The sequence below is a fragment of the Chiroxiphia lanceolata genome, chromosome Z (genome assembly GCF_009829145.1).
Source record: "Chiroxiphia lanceolata isolate bChiLan1 chromosome Z, bChiLan1.pri, whole genome shotgun sequence".
Taxonomy (NCBI): domain Eukaryota; kingdom Metazoa; phylum Chordata; class Aves; order Passeriformes; family Pipridae; genus Chiroxiphia; species Chiroxiphia lanceolata.
This window is the reverse complement of record NC_045671.1, coordinates 1,481,143-1,505,298: the sequence shown is the minus strand read 5'-3', so window position 1 is coordinate 1,505,298 and position 24,156 is coordinate 1,481,143. Positions and strand designations below refer to the sequence as shown.

The 24,156-nt window shown below is 48.8% G+C and overlaps 1 protein-coding gene across 3 annotated transcripts in view; it reads left to right on the top strand.

Moving 5' to 3' along the window:
- The window catches only part of CTIF (cap binding complex dependent translation initiation factor), a 147,757-nt gene extending 129,048 nt beyond the window's left edge, over positions 1 to 18,709 (top strand). For all 3 annotated transcript variants that reach the window (XM_032676105.1, XM_032676104.1, XM_032676103.1), the window contains 2 exons: positions 12,638 to 12,691; positions 14,111 to 18,709. In XM_032676105.1, the coding sequence (XP_032531996.1) occupies positions 12,638 to 12,691; positions 14,111 to 14,326 (270 nt within the window). In that variant the 3' untranslated portion in view covers positions 14,327 to 18,709. The remainder of the gene's footprint in view (positions 1 to 12,637; positions 12,692 to 14,110) is intronic.
- The last annotated feature ends 5,447 nt before the right edge of the window (positions 18,710 to 24,156 follow it).

Genomic DNA, 24,156 nt, shown 5'->3' with positions numbered 1-24,156 from the left:
CTCCTTCTGCTGATCAACATATATGTCCCCATGTACAGTCTCAGCCCCTCATCCCTGACTCCTTCACTCTTGGGCATCCCCCAGCAAACCCCTTCTCTGTGCTGCCCACAATCCTGCACAGCTCCCTCTGCCTTCATCCACCCATCCTTTGACCAGAAATCATTAGCAGAGGCAAGATAACATCACTCCCTCTGCCTGTCCTTTCAGCTCCTCTTGCTTTTTAGTTTCTCTTTTTTTTTTTTTTTCCTTTTTCCCTTTTCCTTTATAGCTCTGGCAGACTCAGCCAAAGGTCAGTGAGGGAGTGAGCAAGAGGAAGGGGAAAGTTGCCTGATGACTGAGGCAGGAATGTCTCTTTCCTTCTCCCTGCAAAGCTTCCTCTCTCCAGCTCCTTTCCTCTCCCCCCGAATAAAAGTTCATTAACAGCATCATTAACTGAGAGGGAGGGAGTGAGGATGGCAGTGAGGACATCCTTGCTGGGTGAGGAGGAGCTGGGGACATGGCTGGGGCGTTGGGTGACAACACCAGTGCTATTTATTGAGTGATGTGGATCGGTTGGTTTTGTGAGTTGAAAAAGACCCCAAAAAATCAAAAGAGAAGTTCATTTGGAGTGAGGCTGGAGTGGTAAATGCTGGGGTTTGCTGGTTAATGGAACCAATGCTCGTCGCTGTACTCAGGGAAACAGGCAGACAACTGTGTTGGATGTCAGACACAGGAATGGGTCTCTGATGACAGCAAAAGAAATTTGACTAGAACTGCCACCTCACCCAGGCTGTGTTTCTCGAGCCAAGGGAGTGGCTGTGTCCCTTGATACCAGTATGGTCCACACCAAGCCCCCGTCCTGGAGGGCTCTGCCACATCCTCCTCTGGGCCCGAGAATCACTGGAGCCAACTGCTGGAAAACAGGGTAGGAGGAGAAGGAAGAGTCTGCCACGTCCAACACAGTGACTGCATCTCCTGAGAGCTCAATCCCCAAAGAAACAATAAGTTTAATTTTCAGAACTATTCTGAGGGTTGAGGGTGAGGTCTGTACAGGTGGAGAGTGTCTTCACAACAACGCCTGATGAGGTCAGCATTGGGATTTTAGGCAAAGAGATGGTTTACCAAGGGAAGTAAAAGGTGGGTCCATCCAAATGGTTTGATGGAGCACAGTGAATTTGAATGATGGTTTGGATCAAAACACGATTTTATTCTTGGAACAGTGTGTATTTTAGGTTGGAGAAGGGAAATGAATCCCCAAGGTGAACCCAAAGATCAGAACTGGAGACAATTGGGGAAAGCAGGAGGGCCCTTTGCAGATGAGAACAGGAGGACTATTGCAGCCATCAAATCTGGGAAGCCTGTGAAAAGAATAACAAAGCAGAGATGTTAAAAAGAAATAAAAGAGCTTTCCTCCTATTCTTCCCTCAGAGCTTCGGGGAATCGAGGGTGAGCTGGAAAAGGGCATTGTTCCTGGGATAAAGGCTTTCCCTGGGAATGGTGGTGCTGCAGTCAGGGCACTGTGGGCCTGGCCCTTGCCTGCCTCCCAACCTGGCTCTTCTTATTTGGGAGCAGTGGTGGCATCTTCCAGGATGATATTCCTTCATGGATCTTTTATCTGTCTGAAGGAAAACAGATTTAGCAGTTCTAGGAACTTGTCCTGGCTCCTGTGCATGATGGTCTCAGCAAGAGGGAGTTCTACTGTCTCCTCCCAGCTCTCCTATAGCCCTCTTTACTCAGGCCTCACTTTACTTCACAAAACCACTCTCAGTTTGTCCCTGTACATCTCATTCTGCCCTTCCAGGATGGGGAGGAGTGAACATGCTGACATCCTTGCCGCCCCAAAGCCTCTGCCCCATGTCCAAACCCTGAGGACCACATTCAGCCCTGCTCCAACACTGCTTCACATTGCATGTCCCCCAAAACCAACTAAAACCAGGAGAACAACCAAGGGACTTTGGTTCTTGCAGCCTGGTCATATTTCTTCTTTACCACGGCCTTTGGCAGTGTCAGCAAAATGTAGAAAAGGGGTTAACACAAGGGAGCAGCAAATGTCAGCTGAACCATCAGAGCCCTGTGCGTGGTGCAAGAAGTGCCCTGTGGCTACTGAAGATGTAGAGATAATAAATAATATTACTTGCCATCTATTGTTCACTGATTGTCACCACTTTTGCCTTCCCTAGCTCTTTACTAAGCAGAGTTGGAGCTGGCTGTTCTTCATCCAACTCTGTGCTGCTGTGGCTGCGTGTGTGTCAGTGGGGAGGGCATGGGCCACCCCAGCTCAGTGACCTCCCTGATTCATCCCTCACTGCTGCTGGGGAGGAGGAGAGTTAGCACTGGATCCTGAGAGACCCAGCCCAGTTCTTGGTGATTGCTGAAGTCTGCAGGGAAGGAGGGCTGGCAGCCAGCATGGAGCCACGGCCGCGCTCTGTAGGAGCCGGGACAAATGAGTGGTGTTGGGAGGTTTGGCTCCTCTTGTGTCTCAGTCTCATCCTCAGTGGATGCTGATGGGACTGACTCAGGAGGTGCCTCTGGGGCTGGGAGCTGCCACCTTCCTGCCAGCCCCCTGCCAGGGGCAGCCACTTCCAGCCAAGGTGGTTGGTGCTGAGTGCTGCTTTGGATGTATTTGTTTATTTTTATGACGCCATGTAGCAGCCACACCTGCCTTTACAACCAGGTAACCTGAGCAGTTGCCTATGGCAACAGAGCGAGGAGGTGGAAAAACTGGCTTGGGGGACTTAAGCTCAAGAAGATGCCAGGTGGCAATGCCACTATTGTCCCCTCAAGGCACCTCTCTGGCTGGTGTCCCACGGGCCGGCAACACAGGGTGGGCTCTGCCTGCTCTCACCTCCCATAATAATCCTATCCCACCCCTTTCCCATGTCCCTGTGCTCTTGTCCTGCACTGGCCTAATTTATTGTTGAATGTTTAAGTTTTGTCTTGACACTTTCCTCCACCCCACTGAGGTCCCTCTGGATGGCAGCTCCTTGAGCGCATTCAGGACATCCCCAAATCTCGAAATTCCCAACCCCTAAATCTCCAAACTTCACAAGATTGTACTCTTCTCCTCCTCCCTCCCACGGATAAGGATGCTAAATAGGGCAGGTCCCGGAATCACGCCTCAGTACTGCTCATCCCTGGCCCTCAGACAGAGTTGGGTTATAATCCAGTAGCTACAACCCTCTGAGCCCAACCATCCGGCCCAAATTTTTTCCCATCCTGTTGTCCACCCGTGCTGTCCTTGCTTGGATATAAGGGGATTGGATATCAGGGGTGACAGGAAGCAGCCCTGCTGTGGCACCATCCCACTCTCAGCCCCCCCAGGTGCATTGGACAGGGCTGTTGGGGCAGGTTCAGAGCAAACCCCAGGAAGCAGCTCATCAGAGAAAGACTAAGGAAGCTGCAGAACTCCTTCTTGCGGGAGGCTGTGGCGGCAGGATCAATTCACAGAGATCCCTCCAGCTTGAAGGGGTTATTGCTGCTGGGGCTACGTGGGTATGCAGGGGATATCCCCAAAAGATATCTTGGGTCAGTGACCTGACCCAAGACAGGCGCTTTTAAGGTCTTACTACCAACCCTGGGGACTGAGGGCAGCTCCCAGGAGCCGTGAAGCAGCAGGGATCAGAGCCGGCAGGCTGGCAGCAGGCAGGACAGTTGCTTCTCTGCAGGAGTTGTCTCCTACCTCCAGTCTGGTTGGCAGAGACAGTCCCATTTCAGCATCGTTTAAAATCTTGGCACACTCCCATCGCTTCCCTGGCTGGGTACATGCTGCTAACTGAAAGCCTCGGGGTGGTGGTGCAGGGAGGATAAATACTCCCAGTCTAATTGCCTTCCCCCCACGTCTGAGTCTGCGGTGCAGCATGTAGACGGGTATCCACTCCCCTCCCTTCTCTTAGTGCCTGTTATCTCCCGAGGCCATGCTGTGTAATTTAGCAAAGTATTCTAACACAGTAATTAACGTCTGAACTTCAAGAGGGCACTGCCTTTTCACTGTCTCCTTCAGAGGAAGAGAAAGGAAAACCTTCCTGGCTGCAGTCATGAGCGAGGAGGGTGGTGCTGTTTGGAAAAGAAAATTGTATCTTTTAACGTGGGTTGTGTTGGATTTTTTTAATCACTCTCACTTTTTAAAAAGTATCAGCCCTTTGAGTCGAAAAAAGGGTCTTTGATAGTATAATGAGATGCTAGGATTTTTAACATTGATTTCCTAGTCAGAGAATGAAGCAGAATTTTTGCTTTATCAAATGAGCAAAGACACCAAGGGGGCTGGATCTTGACCCCAGACTGTCATCCACCCAGGTAGCTCCATGAGGCCAGATCTGAAGAGAAAATAAGTCATTTATGGAGAAGGGGACTTATTTTCTCATAGAAGTGCCCTTCTGGTACCCCCTCAGTCTGGTTCTGCAAAAATCAGCTGTTCAGTCTCCAGTCCAGTGGGACTGGGACAAACTGGGAAGTGGTTTGTATGGGGAAAGAATGGAGGAGAGGGGATGTGGGGATGGGAGGGAAGGGATTTCATGGAGGAACAGAAAAAAAAGGAGACTAGGGGTCAGGGACACATGAAGGAAGAGGAGAGGAGAGCAGAGGAGAGCAACAAGTGGGGAAATATCTTGGGAATCCAGAAGATGAGGGTTGAAGACGTGGAAGAGCTTGGAGAAAAGTCTGGGATTTGGAGCAAGTGTAGCATGCTAATCTGTGGGTTAATGTGGACCTTCACAGCCATGACAGGAGGTAGAGTGCAGGAGCAGGGGTCTGCAAAGAGCAGAGATGGGTGACTCTCTGTAGGGCCATGCTCCAGGGTGGGCTGGATGTCCCTGAACCTCTGCACCTGCCTTGCCATAAGTACATAAGTAAATAACCATGCTAAAAGCTCCCACAGCCATAGACCCCCCATAGCTGTGCTGGCAAAAACACTCCTGTGAATGCAGCTTATTTGGGGAAGCACCAAATTTCCTTTAATCCTGGTCATTATGGTCAAAGGGCAGGGTTAAGGAGATTGGGTGTTATTTGGGAGCAGATGAGGGCAGGCCAAACCAAGGAGGGCTGCCCAAGGCCTTCGAGCCCAGCTGCCCTGTTGAGTATTTTATGTGCAGGAACATATTCTTGGAAGGCCACAGGACTTCTCTAGTCCCAGCATTAAAACCATGGTGGCGTATTTCAAATAGGGGAGGGGAAATGCCACCCTTTTCTCTCTGGGACCCACGGAGAAGGCAGCGGAAGCAATTTGGGCAGATAAAGAAACGAAGCTAGATACCATCTCACAGGATGGTCCCTCCTCCTCGCGTGGCTTTGTTTTTCTCCCTCACCCTCCATACCAGGCATTGTTAGTTCCCAAAAACCCTTTCAATGGGATGTAAACACAACTATTTGCGTCTGCCGCCATGCGCTCTCTCCCTCTGCAGAGCCAGGAAAGCGGAGAGCCTCCGGCCAGCCAGGGTGGAGCCCGCTGCAATCAAGCATGATGGTCTCGCCACTGTTTCTTTCCATGTTTTGTGTTTCCCCGGGACCCTTGGGATGAGATCACATCCTCCTCTCCCAGGGTTATTATGTCTTCGGCCAGGCAGGATGAAGCCGGTCGTCTGGGTGGCTCGAACTCCCCGTGCACCCAGACTGGGTGGCTCTGCTCGTCTGCCTCACTCACCTTCAGGTCCTGAAGGTCCACCTCCAGCCAGGGGATGTGTAACCACCAGGCTACTGTTGGATTGCAGTGTCTGGGTTGATGAGTGACCAGATTTTCTTCATCATTGTCTCCACTAATTGCCTCTTAATGGTTTCCATCTTCGCTGGAATCCCTTCTGCTGTTCCAGATCCCCAGATCCGGGGAGAGGGAGTCGTGTTTCATGGTTTCCCTTGTCTACAGTGGAAAGGAGTAGGAGGAGTTTCCCACGACTGGGTACAGGATTTTGTTCCTCTGGCCTTAATTCAATTTGCTGTTAAGTATCTCTGAGTTCCTCAGGAGCCTGACAAGGAGGATAACCAACATTTTGGTTTACTCGATGCGATAAACAAACTAATCTCTTCTTACCCTCCACCCAGGGAGTCCTGGTTGTGTAACAGGAGAACAGAAGTCTCCTCCTCAGCTGAGAGGAGCACATCACTGTAAAAGGAGTTGGTGCCACCAAAACTGCTTTAAGTTGTCCAAAATTTGTTAGGGAAAGTGCCTGTTATGGACACAGCTCTGAGGCAGCCATGCAGGCACAAGCAGCTCCAGTCCTTCCCCCCTGTGCCACCTCATTTGGGCAGCTGCTTAGGGGATCAGCAGTGACCTCTTCCTAACGGAGCAGCAAGAGTTGCTATCAGTGTGTTCTCACCCAGGCTGAGACCACAACACCTCAATCAGGCAGCTGGGAAGAAGGATCCCACCATGAGATGCATAGGCTGGTGGCACCTTGTGCATCATCCATAGGCTTGAAGACTTCTCAGATCCCCAGAGAGGCATGAGCAGAAGGGTGCATGGAGAGAAACACCATTGCTGGTGGAAGCAGCTGGACACAGACTGCCTCTCCCAGCTCAGCTGTGTTTTCAAATCCCAGCAAGTCACGTTTTGGAGCACAGCAGAGCCTGTACCTCATACAGGGACCAGCACAGACAGCTTCATAATGGAAAGATTTTATCCAAAACGTTGTATTAGGGCAACCTTAGCATCAAATGGATGAGCAGAGAAGATGTGACTTATGCCTGTGGACTTCCAAAGGTGCTCACTTGTTTCTTCTCTAGAAAAAGGTTCCATCTGGCTTCTCTTTCTCCTGGAGAGGGACTCGGTACCCCTTTCAAGAGGGTGGCACTGGCACAGCTTTTTGATGGGCACAGGATCAGCTCAGCTGACCTTCTGATGTCGTGGGTCAAGGAGCTGATATTCTGATGGGAGCAAATTGTAGAAATCCTGAAACTGACCTGTTGGTGGAGTGTTTTGTAACTGCTCATCCCCCACACCCATGTTTGCACTCTGTGTTTTCCTCAGTCTCCTGGCTGTTTTCACCACCCCCTGCCTTGTGACAGTAAGAAAAGCGGAGTTGTAGCATTGCCTGTAGCTCGGAGAAGTGCGTGACTCTCCCCATGCAGAGCCATTTAGTCCCGTGGATCTTATCTCAGGCATCTTCCTTAAAGACTTGCGACAGTAGGTCGATAAGGGGCCACTGGAAAAGCAGTAAATTGCTATTGATGTCTGTCTGCAGAGAACCCGTCAAGCACAGCAGAACTGGCTTGTGCTCCCAGGAGGACCCACCCAGCAGACTGTGGGGATTCCAGGAGGTTTTGGGGGCAGGAGTTCCCCAGCTGTGGTCCATTAGAGCACTAAGAGCGCCTGCAGAGCCGTGTTAGCAGCACAGCACACCCTACACCTTAACCACGCTGCTGGGGATAATCATAGAACCGTAGAACTGTTTGGGCTGGAAGGAACTTTTAAAGCCCATTTCATTCCAAACCCCTGCAACGGGCAGGGACACTTTCTACTAGACCAGGTTGCTCCAAGCCCCATCCAGCCTGGACTCACACACTTCCAGGGATGGGGCAGCCACAGCTTCTTTGGGCAGCCTGTGCCAGGCTCACCCTCATTGTAATTTCTTCTGTCTATCTAGTCCGAATCTCCCCTCTTTTGGTTTAAAACCATCACCCCTTGTCCTTTCATTATAGGCTGCACTAAAAGCTCTCTCCCCATCTTTCTTATAAGCCCTCTTAAAAGGGGGTCTCCACGATGATCCCAAACACAGAGCTGGAACAAATTCATCCTATTGAGGACAAAGTCCATCACTGCCCTTAACCAAGGGCACTTCTGTTTAAAAGCAGGACTGGGAAGCACCGTCTCTCCTGCACTTCCAATACAGTATGTCCGCTCTGCCTAACCTCCAAGTGGCACAAATAGCTGAATTTTTTTTTTCCTTCCCAGCCAAAACGTGTCTCCATTTTCACCCGTTTCCTCGTTTCGCATCTGTGAGCTGGTTACTACCCCCGAGTGATGCCTTCACAGCGCGCTGGTTGGTTCCCCTGTGGCCGTGGTCCACACTCCCAGGGGGAATACTGGCGGGCACCTCCTTGTGACCTGGGTGCAGATGAAAAGCATTCCTGTGGGCAGGGACCGTGGAGCGGTTGGGAGGCCGGAGCTCCTTGCCTGGGGCTGTCTGGGTGTCCGTGCGTGTTGCCACCTGGACGGATGAACCCGGGATGCCCGTCGGGGAGCCGGGGTGAGCAGCACATGGGCTGTGGTCAGTCCGGCGTTCCCCGAGTCTCTCCCCGGCCTCTCCATGGCTCTCAGTGGGTATTTCCAAGGTTTCCATGCTCTCACACTGTAGTCATCGCCGAAGCATCAGAAAACACGGCATTCTGAGGGGTAGTTAGTGGCAGGCATCACTTATGTGTCATTTTGCAAGCGATATCATACGCAGTAATTAGTGCTGTGCTGTGCGGGAGAAGTATCATTGCAGCTGGAAAGGGTAATGTATGCGTTGGGCTGCTCCCACCCCATCTCCTGGGGGGGAATTGCTGAAGAACACAGTTGAACCTGCGTGGTTTGCTGATAAGGGGCGGTGGGGCAGGTTCTCCTGTCCTCCTTGTGGTGTGGGCACCCCTGAGAACACCAGGTAAGCACTTCAGCTTCTCTGCAGCCCAGGTGATCTCAGAAAGCAGATAATAAACCCAAATATTTGGGGTGAGTCCCATCAGCTCAGCTCTCTGGTTTGCTCCTGGTAGTCTGCACCTCTTGCATATGCATCCATTGCTGTTCAGGAGGACCAAGCTGGTTCTGTCTGTGATGAGGCACAGCTGCAGTTTTGGGATTTCTTTGGTCCTTCAACTACCACTGCGCGCCCACCCCATGTGGCTTATGGTGCTTACCTCTGCAAAGATGTAAAGAGCAGGTTTTGAGTCCATGGAGGCCAGGGAAGGGGGGTCCCAGTAGCACGTCATGGAAACCAGTTACACTCAAGAGCCACCCTGCAAGGCACTGCAACTCCCCACCACACATAGCACTTCTAGGAGAAATTTATTTATGGGTTGCTTATGCAAATATTTAGTATCTTAAGCCCACTGCACTAACCCTGCAGAAGACCTTGCCCGATGCTCATCTCTCAGCATGACCCAGAAATTCAGAAGGGAAGGCACCCGATATCTTCCACCAGTCTGCAGAGCAGCCAGTCCAGCACCAGAAACAAAAGTGAGAAGCCTTTCGCAATCAAGGCTGGGTATTATATGACTGGCCAGGCAGATTCTGGCATGCAGCCTCTTCTCTTAGGAAATCAAGCAGACTCTTTGTCTGCTTTCCAGCAGGAACTGCTGCTTTCATTGCCCGGCTTTGCCCCGTAAGGGGGAAACCGGCTGGAGAGCAAAGGGAAGTTTTTCTCTCAGACAGCCCCAGCCCCCAGGGGATGATTACAGGTTAAACCGAGAAGCATGAGAGTCTCAGCTCACCTGTCCTGTTGTCTGCCTCATGCTCCTTTTTCAAATCCCTCATCCACGTTCAGTGACCGGTTTGAACCACGTGGGAGTCTGGTGGAGAGGGAAGGGATGGTGCCCATGGTGGGAGTTGGGCTGTGGCATGCAGCAGGGAGGAGCAGCTATAAATGGTTAAATAAATAATAATTCCAATGTGGGAGTGCTAATTTAATGGGTATAGCGTGTTTACCTTAAAATATTGTAAGTAAATATGAATTAGGTTGCGAACGATGGATGCAGTTGGCTGGGTGGTCACACAAGTGCCGGTACTTCAGGGCTGTGATTTCCCTGGACCTCTCAAACCATTTGCACCATTTTTTTCTTGCAGCCCCCATCAGGGCTGACTCAGGGGTCAGAGAGCTTTGGGAAATGCTGTGCTCCTGCTGAAGCAAGCTCCCAGGTGCTTTGGGGTGGCCTGATGCTCACATGGGGCACCGTGGGTGGGGATGGAACACCCTTTGAGAAATACATGCAAGTCATCATAGATGAGTGAAGAGGTTGATGGTGGCAACCCCAGGCAGCATGGTCCTTCCAGTCAGCAAGCTTCATTGCCTGTGCCAGGCTTCCTCCTGCCCCATCATGCAGGGGTCAGCAGCAGATAGTTAATGCCTGCACCCCAGCATGCTAGAAACATGATCAGGAACATGCAGAGAAACAGGGACACCTTTCTGATCCCCCACTCTTCGGTCCGTTGCACTGACAACTGTCAGCAGGTGGCTGACAACCATCTGTGGCCATGGATTTGGACTCTTGTTCCCCAGAGCACTACTAGATCTGAGTGGTGGGCCCTGCTCTGCTGCACTGGGCTTGGTGGGCAGGTTGTGGGCTGCCCCAGCCTACATGTCACAGGCAGGCTCACCTGTGGCGCTTGGGACTGGTATCTCTTGGTACCTGGGTGGAGCAGTGAAGCACATGGTGCCTTGGATGAATGAGGTGGGGCACATAATGCCTGAATGGAGCAATGGAGCACGTGGTACCTGGATGGGGCAGTGGAGGACATCCTGGATGGACAAGGTGGTGTACATGGTGTCTCCATGGACAAGGTAGAGTAAGTGGTGCCCTGACGGACGAGATGGAGCACGTGCATTCTCCCTGTTCAGCCGAGTCACATCAGGTGAGGTCCAGGAGGGCAAGGACGAAGTTAGAGGGTGCCTGCCCAGGGCTGGGGTTAGGATATATTCTGTTTCATCATAGGTAGGTAAGACTGTTATTCCCTAGCCAAATATCTGAATGCTTGACAGTGACATGTTCATCCTCACAAACACCTTTTGAGGTAGGGAAGTGTGTCTCAATCCTGCAGGTGGGAAGGTGGGGCAAGGAAAGCCCAAGTGAAGTTGCAGCTTTTCCACTGAGAGCAGGATCATTGCGGAGACCACAGCAGAGGATGGGCTGGAGCTGGACCTTCTTAATCAACCCTAACTCCATTTTCATGCTTGAATTTTCATGTTATGTTCTTTACTAAAGAACAGCAAAAATAAGAAAGGTGAATATGTATTTTATTTGTGGCCCTACTTCATCCCACGCTCATGAGCTAAATACCCCAGGAGGGAATTTATGGACTATTCCTGTTTATATTTTTCCCTAATTTGTTTTTCTTTTTTTTTTTTAACTTGATAGTGTTAGGTTTAAAATAATCTCATGGGTGGTTTTTTGTGAAGAATCTGTGAACTGTTTTTGAGAACTTATCTCAGAGCATGTGTCTTGGGCTTAACTAACAGTTTCCAACCAACTCAGCAGAAAGATAAACTGGGGTGGGGGGGAAGGAGGGGAGAAAACACTGTTGCACGACTCGAAAACCCTGGCTGAACCTTTGGCTAATGTGAGATAAAACCAGTGGACAACGTGCTCATGGAGATGCTGTAAACATCATCTTCAAAGTGAATGAACTGCTGTCTGCCAAGTACAGAAGAGGCTGAAGACAAAACTCTTGAGAGCAATGATAATTCCTTGCATTACCTCTTTTTTCCCGAGCTATTTTCCAACCGTTGTGGAACTGGTAAACAAACAGGCGTTTATTTGTAAAGGAAAGGAAACAAGGAAAAACAAGAGTGGGAAGGAGAGATGATAAGGCTGAGAATCACAATTCTGATTTTAGCTAAAGGATGTGACTTTGGAGGACATTCTGTTACGCTGAGCAACTTTTATAAGGGCAGTTTTAATCAGTTCAACTCCTTTTCCAAAGTTTGCCTTGCCCTAATGAATTTCATAAACTAATAAAGCCAGTTTTCCCATTTTTTTCTCCTTTTTTCTCAGTGGTTAGTGCATGCACTCAGCTCCCCACTGCATGCAGGGATTAGCTTGGGGCCATCAGGCGTTGTTCATCCCAAAGTGATGGGATGGAAGTGGCCATGGCCTTGAGCGTTGCCAGTACTTGTCATAAAGATGAAAACAAAGAAAAATGTGTATTTTTGGTCCCATTTCAAGAGTCCTTGCTCATGGTTTCAAGGTTTGTGGGGTGAGACATACTGAGGTCCCACACTTTGCTGCTGTCAGGTAGAGACATTGACCCTCACTGCATGACCTGAGTCAGAACCAAGTAGGATGAACATCTTCCTGCACCATCCCATACCATGCCCAGCAACATTTTGGGTCTTTCTTGAAAGTTGCTCCTGCTTGCAAGCTCATGTTTGTGACACAGAATTCACGGAGAGCAGGGTTGGAGTTGGTGCACCTGAGACTCCCTAGTTTCATTGGCACCCATTGCACCTGCACCACTGTATAATCAGCCTAGAAGGAACCGTATTAATTAGGGTTTATTGGATGTAAAACTTTCCCATCAGGTAATTTTTAGGCTCTCCAAAGTGTCCCTGTGGGGATGGGGAGGTTTGGTGGTGGGTGGCTGCCTCTTGGGCAGAGCCCTTCCCTCCCAAAGAGCTGCTCCCAGGTCTGTGCTGCTCCAGTGTTGTTGACTGATGGTTGCATTTAGTCACTGTGCGTGTGAAATGAGTGTGCTTTCTCGTTGCCTGCCGTGGGGTAAAACAAAGCATTGTTACCTGAACAAAATTTATTATGAAAGTTGTTAATCTAAATTTTACCTTGTATTTTGTTGCTATTTAGTTGAAAATTTTGCATGGACAATCTCTTTTCTTCCCTCTTTTTGATTTCCTATCCTTTCCTCCTGGAAGTGTCAAAAGCCAAGCTGCATGAAGAGAGATACAAGGAAGGTCATAAGGGAGGAGGAGGAAGAGGATGATGAGGTCATGGATTTCTCACTGCTTCTCTCTTCTCTCTTTTGCAGTTGTTGCAATCTCAGGATGTGAAGGAAGACGCCGTGCTCTGCTGCTCCATGGAGGTAGGGAGGCACCTGCACATCTGCCCTAATCCTCATTGCTTTGCCCCTTCTGTCCTTGGCCATGCATGTGTGACGTTTACAGACCCAAACAGCTGTGTTGCTTCTTTGAATTATGGAATGACAGAGTGGTTTGGAAGATATCTTTAAAGGTCATTTGGTCCAACACCCCTCTGCAAAGAGCAGGGACAACTTACTCTAGCAGGTCCATGTCCGTCCTGTGCTGAGGACTCCAGAGCTGGATTCAGGACTCTAACTGGGGTGTCACAAAAACAGAGTAGGTAGAAGACATCATGGTGAGATAAGAGGTGGCCCTTGAGACTCTGTCACTGGACTCCTGGTACTTGTAAATGGACTCAAGAAGTTTGGTAGCTGGGGTCCCACCACAAAATTATATCATCCTCCTTCCTTCAAATCTCTCCCTCCATTAATTTTTTAAGCACAGAAACACCTGTATTGGAGCAAAAGTTGTCCTGTGGCTCATATGAGAGGTTTGCACTGCTCAGCAGCAATTTCTCAGAGAAATGCTGGTACAAATATAGCTGAGTTTCATTAGTTACTTTTTTGGGAAGTGATTGGCCCATGGGGATAAATGCTTTCCTTGTAGAGAGCAGTTGAAATTGCAGCCTGAATGGTTAAAATTCAGCTAAGCAACAGGCAGCCTAGGAGAAGGGTTTGACTTTTTAAGGTGAAGACCTTGGGGAGCTCTGCTTTGGGGAACCTTCCATGCGGGGGGATTCACCACTGTCCACCCCAAGGTTGGACCTTCTCTGTGGAACCACCTAGGGCTTATGCTGCTCCATGGAGGCTCTTCAAGTAGTAATTGTTTCAGAAAAAGCCCTTGGCTGTGCTCAGCAAAGCTGCACAACAGGTATAAATGCAGATCTTGGCAGAGCAGGATTTGTTATGCACACAGGAGTGTTCTGCTTATTCCAGCTAATGACTGGGAGTCACTGGGAGCTGTGAATCAGCGAGTAAATGAAGGGCCAGGTAGAAGGCAGGAATACCACATCACAGCCTGCACTTTGTTTTAACAATAGCGTGATTTTTAGGTGGGATTTTTTTTCTTCTTCTTTTTTTTTTTTTTTTTCAAAAGAGATCCAGCGTTGCCGCCTTTGAAGTCAGTGGGAGCTGAACCATACGCTCCTCCAGCAGCCCAGCGCTGATGCTTTTGAAAACCTCGCCCTTCATGCTCAGCTCTTGGAGCCTGCTGCTGCTGCTGGGTGGTTTTGGTTTTCAGAAGCCACGACGCCTTTAACCTTGCCGGCACCACGCAGGGGAGAACTGGAGGGACGGGAGGTGTCTGTAAAAGGCAGTGGGGTGTTTTAATATTGATAGAGGGATAGAATCACAGACTGTCTCAAGTTGGAAGGGACTCGCAGGGATCAATAATCCACGACTGACCCCTTCTTCTCCCAACAGCTGCAGAGCACTGGCCGGCTGCTGGAGGAGCAGCTGCCCGAGATGATGACGGAGCTGTTGGCGATTGCACGCGACAAGATGCTGTGCCCCTCCGAGTCCATGCTGACGAGGTCCCTGCTGCTGGAGGTCATCGAGCTGCATGCCAACAACTGGAACCCCCTGACACCCACCATCACACAGTACTACAACAAGACCATCCAAAAACTGACGGCTTGAGGGGCAGGGCGAGGTGGGGTGGGAAGGGACGAGGAGAAGACACGCGCCTCGATGGGATCCGGCAAGAGCTTTTCTGATTTAAACCCCCCCAGCAGACCAAACCCCAGCATGCTCGAGAATACGTTCATGGGGTGGGGAGGGAGAAGCATGTTTCTTTTTCAGCCGCGCCGCCAAGTGCCACCCCTCCTCCCCGCCGTGGTTTTGTTTTAGGGGTTTCTTTTCTGAACTCATTGCTCAAGCGGCAGCAGCGCATCCCGCCGGGTTATTGTTTGGCTTTCGAAAGAAGACACAGAATTTGGAAAAGAAAAAAAAAAAAATATAATCCAAGTGGGGGCTAGCATTGTTTTCACGCCGTCCTCCTGCCTTGCCCTGGCCAACTGGCAGGAGACAGCAAGCAGCAGATGTCTCGGGAGGACAAAGCCAGACACACACTACACCAGACGCTCATAATTGATGGCTTTTGTCGAGCGGGGCTTGCGTTAGGTTCCCCCCCTCCTTCTCTTGTTTTCGACTTTCTGTGTGTCACCCCACCTACCCACCACCCCTTTGAGAGCAGATCGGAGAGCGGGACGACTTTCTTATTTGCACTGGCTTTTCTTTTTCTCGAGCATTTGTAATTTCTTCTTATTTTATTGTATCGTCGAACGGACAATTGCGAGCAGCTCGGAGGCGCGTCGAGCAATGCCTTCCCACAAGCTGGCTAATGGTTTATGTGAAGATGCTGAAGCAGAAGGAGTGTTTTAAATGAGTCCAAAAGCCACTGCAGAAGTTACATAGCCACTGTCATCTTGCCAGTAACCTCTTCGGTGGATTGAGAAACGTGTTCTCTGAGCTGGGGGCTCTAAAAAAAGGGGATTCTGCGGCTCTTGCTGTTCAAGTTGCCGTTATTCCTCAGCCACTATAACCCTTTTTTTTTTTTGTAATACTTTTTTTTTTCCATTGAAGGAGTGCTTTATTGTAATTACTGTCACGGTTGTAATTATGCATTTAAATCCAGGCCTGTTATAGTTGGGCCTAATGATGTACAGGATGAGGGAGAAATGAAGGTTTGATGTTCTTCTTTGGAGACTGGTCAAAGAGAAGACAAACAATGTATGGCAAAACAAAAGAGTGAAAAAAGAAGACGAAAAAAATAGATAAAGCCAAAAATAGAAGGTTTGAACCTGGCTTCTAACTAGCTGAATATGCTATCCAGTGTTTCTAGGTGTGCAGTGTGCAGGAGAAGCTGTGTCCCGTGGTCGGTGTAAGTGGCACCATGTCATTGAGGGATGGGTGACTGATTTTCAGAGAGGCAGAGTTTTCTCGGGGATCCCCAGGTTGCTCCAGGATCCTCTCGTTGCTCCGTGCTGGAGCATCCCAAGGGAGAGGGTGGCTGCAGGGGACGATGTTGAGATGCCACCTGGGTGAGGAAATGCCCAGAGGATGAGGAGGCTGGTCCGGAGGAACACCACGCCGTTGCATCGCTCCCCAAATTGTGAAGAAGATTTGATCATCTCCTTATTTATTCATCTGTCAACACTTTGACTTACTAAATCCCTCCAGGTGCTTATTTTAGTGAAGCCTAATGAGGGTGCAAGCTGCCCCGTCCCATCTGCACAGCAGATGAGGAGCCAAGGAAGGCACGATGCCGGGCAGCCCATCCTGTTTTTTCCCATTATTCAATTTACTTTCCTTTACTGTGATAAGAGAATTCATGCTGCGATGACGGCGCACTTGGACCCCGGACCAGGCAGGCTGGGTCTGAACACAGCAGCTTAAACCCATTTTTCCGAGGAAGATGTTGAATTTCTGGTGGCTTGTAGAGAAGAGAGATTTCACCCCGACCTCTTTGGATGTGCAGTATGTTCTTGGGTGCCTTATGAATGTGTTGGTCTGTACGTGATGGGGAGGAAGCTTTTGCTGCAAAATTTAAAGGGCAGAAGTTTTCAGCAGAAAATGCATTGCAAGAGGCAGGAGTCATGATGCTGGAGTTCAAAATTATTTGGATTCTCATCTGATTGTCTGCTGATCCAGTTTTTATTCCGCACACGGAGCAAGAGGAGCAAGCTGAAAACGGGAGCTTCAGTTTTCCTGTCTGCTCAGAAAGCAGCAAAATGATTTCTGAGTGCACCGGAAGTGTCTGGAAAAATGAATTTTTACTTCATGGATTTGAGCCCAGGAACTTTGCGTGGTGACAACGCCTTGCGTTGGGTCAGCTTCATTAGTAGCAATGGGGTTTGAGAGTATTAATGAGCAGATGAACTTCATTAAGGCAGCAAAGCCCATCAGTATTACAAGGCTCAGGGTTGTGCCCATTGCTCTTTGTTTTTTCCTGCTCCCTGAGTTCTCAGGGAGTGGAGTAGAAGGGGATATAACACCCATCGCAGTGCGCTCAGGCACAGCATCAGTCTTCTGGGAGAAGACCTGAAAACCAGTTTTGTCTTCATTTTTCTTTTTATTTTTTACGGAGCAGAAAAGTCCTATAACAGGGACGCAGCCTGATGGGTCGGGGTGCCAGGGATCCTGCCAGCAGCGATCCAGGCCACCACTCCGGCCCCTGCAGCTTCTCACATCCCCCAGAATTTTTTCTTGGGATGTAGCGAAAGAAAAAAAAAAAAAAAAAAATCCAGAAACTTGGGGATTTTGTTTCTAAAAACTTGAATTTTCATCAGTGCATCAGGAGGCATTCAGAGTCAAAGTGTAAGCCACAAGGCAGTCTTTCTGCTAAAGCGTTTCCCTAACCCTGCCTGCTGTGAGGGTTTATTCAATTTTCCCATTGCAGGGCAATCCTGCAACCCCCACTGGCCAGGCTTGGCCCATGACTTTCCCTTCCAACACTGGGATTTTTCCCAACGAAGAACTTTTATGTGGAGTCTGTTTGGTTTTGGTGTCTTGCCATTTATCTCTGCTATTAACATGGGTTCGTCCAGCCATTAACTGCTTTGGTACATCAGTCACTCTGTTGGATATCCGAGAATAAAAGTGTTGACCAAAAATGTTTTTTTTTTCCCCAAAATTACATGCTGCCAATAGTATCTTTCTGAAGGCCATCTGTAGGAAGCCGGCAGGCACGTGGCATCATGCACCAGGGTACCGTGTTGGGAGAAGAGGCACCACAAGGACATTTGATGAGGAGCAACGCTGGGGAATTTTTTTGGGATGCCTGGTGAGCACCTGGGGATCCTAGAGTGTTTTCTTCTCTTTTTTTTTTCCTTCTTTGTCTTTGTGTAGAAACGGTCGCCAAAGAGCGTAATTCTCTCCAATGTGTATTTTTAGGTGCAAAGCCACCAGCTACGTCTCCCCAGATTAGCCAGATTCCATCTTTGCTGCTCAGTAAAAATCATCTGTGTGGGGTTTTGCTACGTTGTCCCCATGTGGCTACATCAGCAAAGGGGGAAAATAACCTCCTCAGGCCAAATATGTGTGGGGCCAAACCTCGGGCTGGTGCAAGAGCGAGGGGCTGAAGCCTCTGCGAGGAGTGATGCTCCATACCATGGCCATGCCCCTTTCCCTCAGATGCAGGGCAGGTTTTCTGACTCCCTGCCAGATTCCCCAGCATCTAATTCACCTCATTCCTGGTGAAATTCTTTCCCAAACTGATGGTTTTTGCTACCCACAAAGTGACTTGCTTGGTTTCCCCATGAGGGATTTCACCCTTGTCTGGAGAAGTCTCATGTATAGGAAGGTGAAACAGAAGTGGGGGAAAAGAAAGGAAAAGTAAGTGATTTGCTTGGTTCCCCCCTTCCCTTGAAGGAGATTAATTAGTATCTATTCTTAGCATGATTGATGGCTTTGAAAGAAAACTTGTCAGAATAACTTATGATTTATTTTCATGCTTATTTTTATAACATCCCTCACTTGGAAATCACTCAAAATCTTAAATATGATTTTTTTTTTTTTTTTTTTTATTTCCCTGCTGGGTATTTTATGGCTTTACACTAATTTTACTCTTCTTGGCGTTAGCTATTAGACAGTCACGGTGATATTTTCAGTATTCTTTCAGGAGAAATTATACTAAGGGTTGCAAAGTCCACTGTCAATAGCCAGGGGAGCTGTGGTGTCCTGCAGAACACAGAGTTAACGCTAGCAATTTTTTTTTTTTAATGTATTTATTTGCATTTGAAAAAGCAACATTTTTAATTTAATCATATTTGTTAAACTAAGCGCTTTAAGGAAAAAAATTTTAAAAAAAAATTTAAAAAAAAGCAAAAAGGTTTTGGGGAGAATAAAGACTAGATATTCATACTAGAGAAATCACAAACTCATCGTTGTCAGCATTTCAGAGACTGTTAAAACAAGGGAGCTAATAACTCTTTGTGGCAATTCAGTCTTTGTTTATAGAACATCCAGACCCACTGTATGCTATAAAATGCATCATCTGAGTAATAAATGTTTTAAGCTTGACATTTCCCCATCTCTTTGTGGGTACACGCTATCGCTTCTGCTGGTCTGGGAGGGAACGTCCTTTTGTTCAGGATGGAGGAAAAGGAATATGGAGGGGGGAGGGGAGAGAAGATTATCCCTCATGGTGTCTGCTTGGAAATACAGCTTGGAAGTACTCTGTGGGGATGGCTCATCCTGTGCTCCTGATGCTGGGTCACATCCTGCTGCACATCTGGGTGGAGCTGGTCCCTCTTGCTCCCCATCACTTCTCACGGGGTTGAGGATGAAGCCCATGGGAGCAGTGCAAAGGGCTCAGAGGTCCATGGGTGATGGATTGGGCCACTCTCCTGTCTCTGCCTCCACAGCTGCCTGCTCCCATCTGTTTGTGCCCTACCTCAGCTGAGCCTGCAGGTCTGTTAGAGGACCCCCTCAATTTATGACATCGGTTTTACCCAACACTGGCAGTGAGGGCTTGCAAGCCACTGCTGCCTGTTAGAAAACAATCTTTTAAAAAGTTTTTATTCAGAGGTCTCCCCTGGAAAACCCTTCTCTAGCCCATGCCAGTTAATTATTGGCTAACTGAAGTATATGTATTGGCCTGAAACTTGTCCTGACCTGAGGATGGGAGAAAGAGGGGGAAAAGTGGTGGAAGGTGAAACAAGGAGTAACAACAACACCAGGATCCTGCAGGGAAATTCATGTTCCTCCCCAGCACTCTAATCCCCATGTTCTCTCTTCATTTCCCTAATGCCAGAGCATCTTCTCATTCAAATAATGGGCTCACAGGACACAACTAAGCATCTCAGATGTCCAAACTCCCCTGGGGGCCAGCCCCTCCTAGATCCAATATGTTTGCTCCAGAGAGCAGGGCTTTGGGGGAAATTCCTATCATTAGCCAACGTGTCTTGACTTCAGCATGGTACCCATTCACTGGAAACCTCACCTACTCCCACCTCTTTAAGGAATAGTGGGCTTGAAACTGAGCCTCAGAAAGTTGAATTTGGGACCATTCAGGATTTAAATGGGACATTGGGAAGAACCTCTTGGCTGTGAGTGTGGTGAGGCCCTGGCACAGGTTGCTCAGAGAAGCTGTGGTTGCCCCATCCCTGGAAGTGTTGAAGGCCAGGTTGGACGGGGCTTGGAGCAACCTGGGCTGGTGGAAGGTGTCCCTGCCCATGGCAGGGGGTGGAACTGGGTGAGTTTTGAGGTCCCTTCCAACCCCAACCATTCTATGACTCTATGACCTACCATAAATGACCATGTGCCACCCTTTCCAAGGAGCCATCCCTAAACATCCCTATCATGAGCCCCCACCTACAGCTCCAGGTTTTGCTGGAGCTGGAGTTTGACCTGTTCCACAAAATCAGGGTTTCAAGCATCTGGACCAGGTTTGGGAAGACTTTATCAGCAATGGAGTTGGGCTAAGAGCAGTGAAGCCAAGAGCAGAGATGATCCCTGGGCCCCTGGGACCACCAAGACACATTAAATGAGAAAATAACCTGCAGTAACAGAAAATTTGGAGCAGATGGATGGGCATCGGTACAGAGCTGAAGCTTTCAAGATGCAGGAATATTTCTGTGAATTCCTCATGACTGCCAAAATCCCAGACAGCAGCAAATAAAGAAACCCTATGGATCACAGTAAGTTTCTTTGGCTTTCCTAAAACATGGCAAACCTGCAAATAGCTGGGATGCAGGATGTTCTCTTCTTCCAGCAGCTCCTGTCCTGTACTGGATATTAAGGGGAGCTTTTAAATGCTTGTGCTGGTGGCAAAATGGGTAACAAAGATAAGTAAGCTTAGTGTAACAGCACTGCTGCTGTGCTTGCCAGCTGAACTGTAGCTTCAATGGTTATTGCTTGGGATCCAAGAAAAACACTGATAGTAAAACAATAAAGCACACTACAAGAATATATGGCCTCTTCCTTTTGGGTCCAGTGTTGTGATCCTTAGCTATGAAACTGGAGACTTGTGTGGCTGCATAAATATGACTACTGAGCTTAGCTTGATGTCTGTTCTACTCCTCAGGACTTCTCTGAATTCCTAGGGACAGATTTCTGCAAAAAATATCTCGTACTTAGATATTTGGGCTATATTTTATTGATTTTAACACTTACAGGATGCCTACACTGCCTATACCTCTTGGAGAGTCCTGTGGTTATCCTTTCTGTCACAGATTAGCATGAGGTCTTGAGGACAGAGGGTCCCAGAAATGGAGCCTTTATAGGGAGGTGGTTTGGCTTTCCCCCCTGTGCCAAGGCACTGCTCCCTTTGGAACTGCAGCCTCTGAGGGGAGTAAAGTGGTATTGCAAAGGACAAAGCCTTGGTGGATGGGATGCTCAGCTGATGCCTCATTCCATGCCAGATCAAAGCCATTTCCCACCAGTCATGGCCGTGCCACAGAGTTAATGGGAAAAAATACTAACTCCCTCTCAAGAGAAATACTGAGATTTCAGAATTCCATTCTGTCCTAAATCATCCCAGTTTTTTCACCAAACAAAGCGCTTTGTTTCGATGTATGTTATGTTGCTGTAGCAATAACATTTAAACAAATTGTTTGGATTTTATTAGCTCAGACCTTCTCAATAACTTCCCGTAGAGCTTTCCCGTCAGAAGTTTCCACTTTGGGGAAAGTGATGCCAGGAGATGGCAAAGGTCTGATGGGAGAAATCACCTCTACCATGTGCTGCATGGTCCTGGCCTGGCTTCAGCCTCTGCTCCTCTTCCTCCAGCCCTGCCAGAGGGAAAAGCATCAGCATTTCTGGCCCCACACATGTCATTCTTGATGTCCAAATACATGACATGTGGCCTCCTGTGAAGCCAAGACTTCAAGTTGAACATCAGGAGGAATTTCTCCCTGGGAAGGGTGGTCAGGCATTGGAAGGAGCTGCCCAGGGAGGTGATGGATCCCCATCCCTGGAAGTGTCCAAGGAACGACTGGACATGGCACTCAGCGCTCTGGGCTGGGGAACAAGGTGGGGATCGGACACAGGTTGGACTTCATGGTCTTGGGGGGCTTTTCCAACTTAAATGATTCTGTGATTCTGTGAAGCTGTGGGATGGGGCAGACAGACCCTGCTGACGGTACTGGTGACCCCACATCAGTCATCGGTGACAGAGCTGTGAGAAGAAACCAGGTCTTGGGGCACATCCCTGCCTTTGCAACTGGTGGAGGTGTGGTGGATACAGTTGCCCAAGGAACTGGGCTGCCATGAGGGTCTGCATGAGTGTGAGAGGTTATAGAATCATGGAATCCCAGAATGGGATTTGGGTTGGAGGGGACCTTAAAGATCATCTACTTCCATCTGCCTGCCATGGGCAGGTCAAGAAAATGGTCCATGAGGTTCCGTGGCATCAAGGGCCAGTGCAAAGTCCAAATGGGTGGTTATGGAGACCATTTCCACACTTCTACCAGCAGCACCAAGCCTGGGTTTTAATTGGGGGGTGCCTGAAGATATAGGTGGATGCCCCAGGTTCACCAATCCAAGGGACAAATCCTGTCTGCTCTTGCTTCATGCACGCACCAAGGAGAATTTCCTTCTGGCTGTTGTCCTGAGGGTGGAGGTGGGGAACAAGCTGTGCCCTCTTACCTTTAAAAATAATAATCATGAGCTCTGGAGGAGCCTTGGCTTTTTTGGCACAGTCCTATGCTCTGGCATCAGATGTGCAGGAGCTGGAGCCAAGCTGCCATGCACAGGTGAGTTGAGAGCAGCATCAACCTGGTGTGCCATGGTCAGGTATCAGCTGAGCTGGGGGTTCCCCAGGTCCCTTCTGTCAACCGCAGCCAAATTATCTGTCACTGGCACTTTCTTTTTCCATGTGGTAAAACCCAAAATAAATCCTGAGGAGCATTTACTACCCCCTGCCTTGATCATAAAATCATAGAATACTGGAATGGTTTAAGTTTGAAGGGACCTTAAAGTTCATCATATTCCACGCCCCTGCCATGGGCAGGGACACCTCCACTAGACCAGGTTGCTCCAAGCCCTGTCCAACCTGACCTTGAACAATTCCAAGGATTAGCACACTTCGAGCTCAGAAAACAATTTTAAACTGGCATTTTTTTCGATAATTTAAAATGTTGAGGTCCAGAAGAGGTCAAATTCAGCTTTCAAAGCAAGTCTGGAAGAGGCCAGATTGGGTAGGTTAGCAGCTGTGCAACATGAGGGTGGGAGGAAAAACTGCACATGGGGATGGGTTATCCAAAACCCGTCTGGTGGTAATTACACATGTCGGCTGATGAAAAACTGGTTTGAGGGCAAACACTGTAAAAATATTGCTGTGGGGAGAGAAAGACGACAGAGATTGTGAAATCCAGTCGGTGGATTGTTTTACGGCGAAGGTAACTTCTATCCCCGGGGCTGGATTTTACAACTCGTGGAAGAAACCAACCCCCTGTTAGCAGGACTGCTCTGCTCTTCTTTTCAAGCAGAAAAAAAATGCAGTGTCTTTGTTAGAAAACATGCTTTTGTGCTGATTTCCTGAAGATAAATGCAGTCCTGTTTTTTGGGGGGGCGATGAAGCGTTTGGGGGAGGAATAGAGTTGTATGTAGTGACTACAATTGGTTTTACAATTATATCCTCCTATATGTATTTTTATAAAAATCACATTTCTGCTGCTGCTTTTCTGAGCACTTAAAGGTGGTGCTGTGGGGGATCACTGCTCTCACAGGGGTTCTAAACCCAAATAACACAGTGCTGCTGCTTGGGTTCTGTTTTTCAGCCCATTTCACTCATTTTTTTTCCCCCATTTGCTCTCTGTCCTGTAATTTATATTTCCCTTTGCTCCTTCGTGTTTGCAGGGAGGGCTCCTTCCCCTCTCCAGCCCTATGCTGTCACGTTTGGGCACCTCAACTCCCTTTCCACAGCTGAGGATGTTGGGGATGAGTTGTCCTTGTGTCAGTCCTCACCTGCACTCGCCTTTTTAGGGACAGAGTCCTTGGTCCCTGCAGTTCACATGTAGGTTCCCAGAACCTTGCACAAGGGTGTTCTCCCTTTGTTAACACCTTCTGCAACACTTTAGATTTGTAAAATCATAGAATCAGAGAATGGTTTGGGATGGAAGGGACCTTAAAGCTCATCCAGTTCCACACCTCTGCCATGGGCAGGGACACCTTCCACTAGACCAGGTTGCTCCAAGCCCTGTCCAATCCAGCCTTGGACAGTTTCAGGAATGGGGAGTCCACAACCTCCACTTTTCCAGAGCTGTGTTGTACTTGCATCCCAAAATCTCCCCAGGAATCACCACCACCCACGTACCAATGTAAATGCTGCAAGGATGTTGCAGGGAGCCTCATCTCCCCTGTTCATCTCACCCCTCTGTCCACAACCCTTTGCCTCCCAGTTCCTCCCCTCGTTACCCTCTCCCCCACTTCTAATTGCTCCCGTGGTGCTGGATCAAAGTGGCACTGGATAAAAGTGACACTCCTAAGGGAAGCAATGGGGAAAAAAAACCAAAACAGGTCCAACA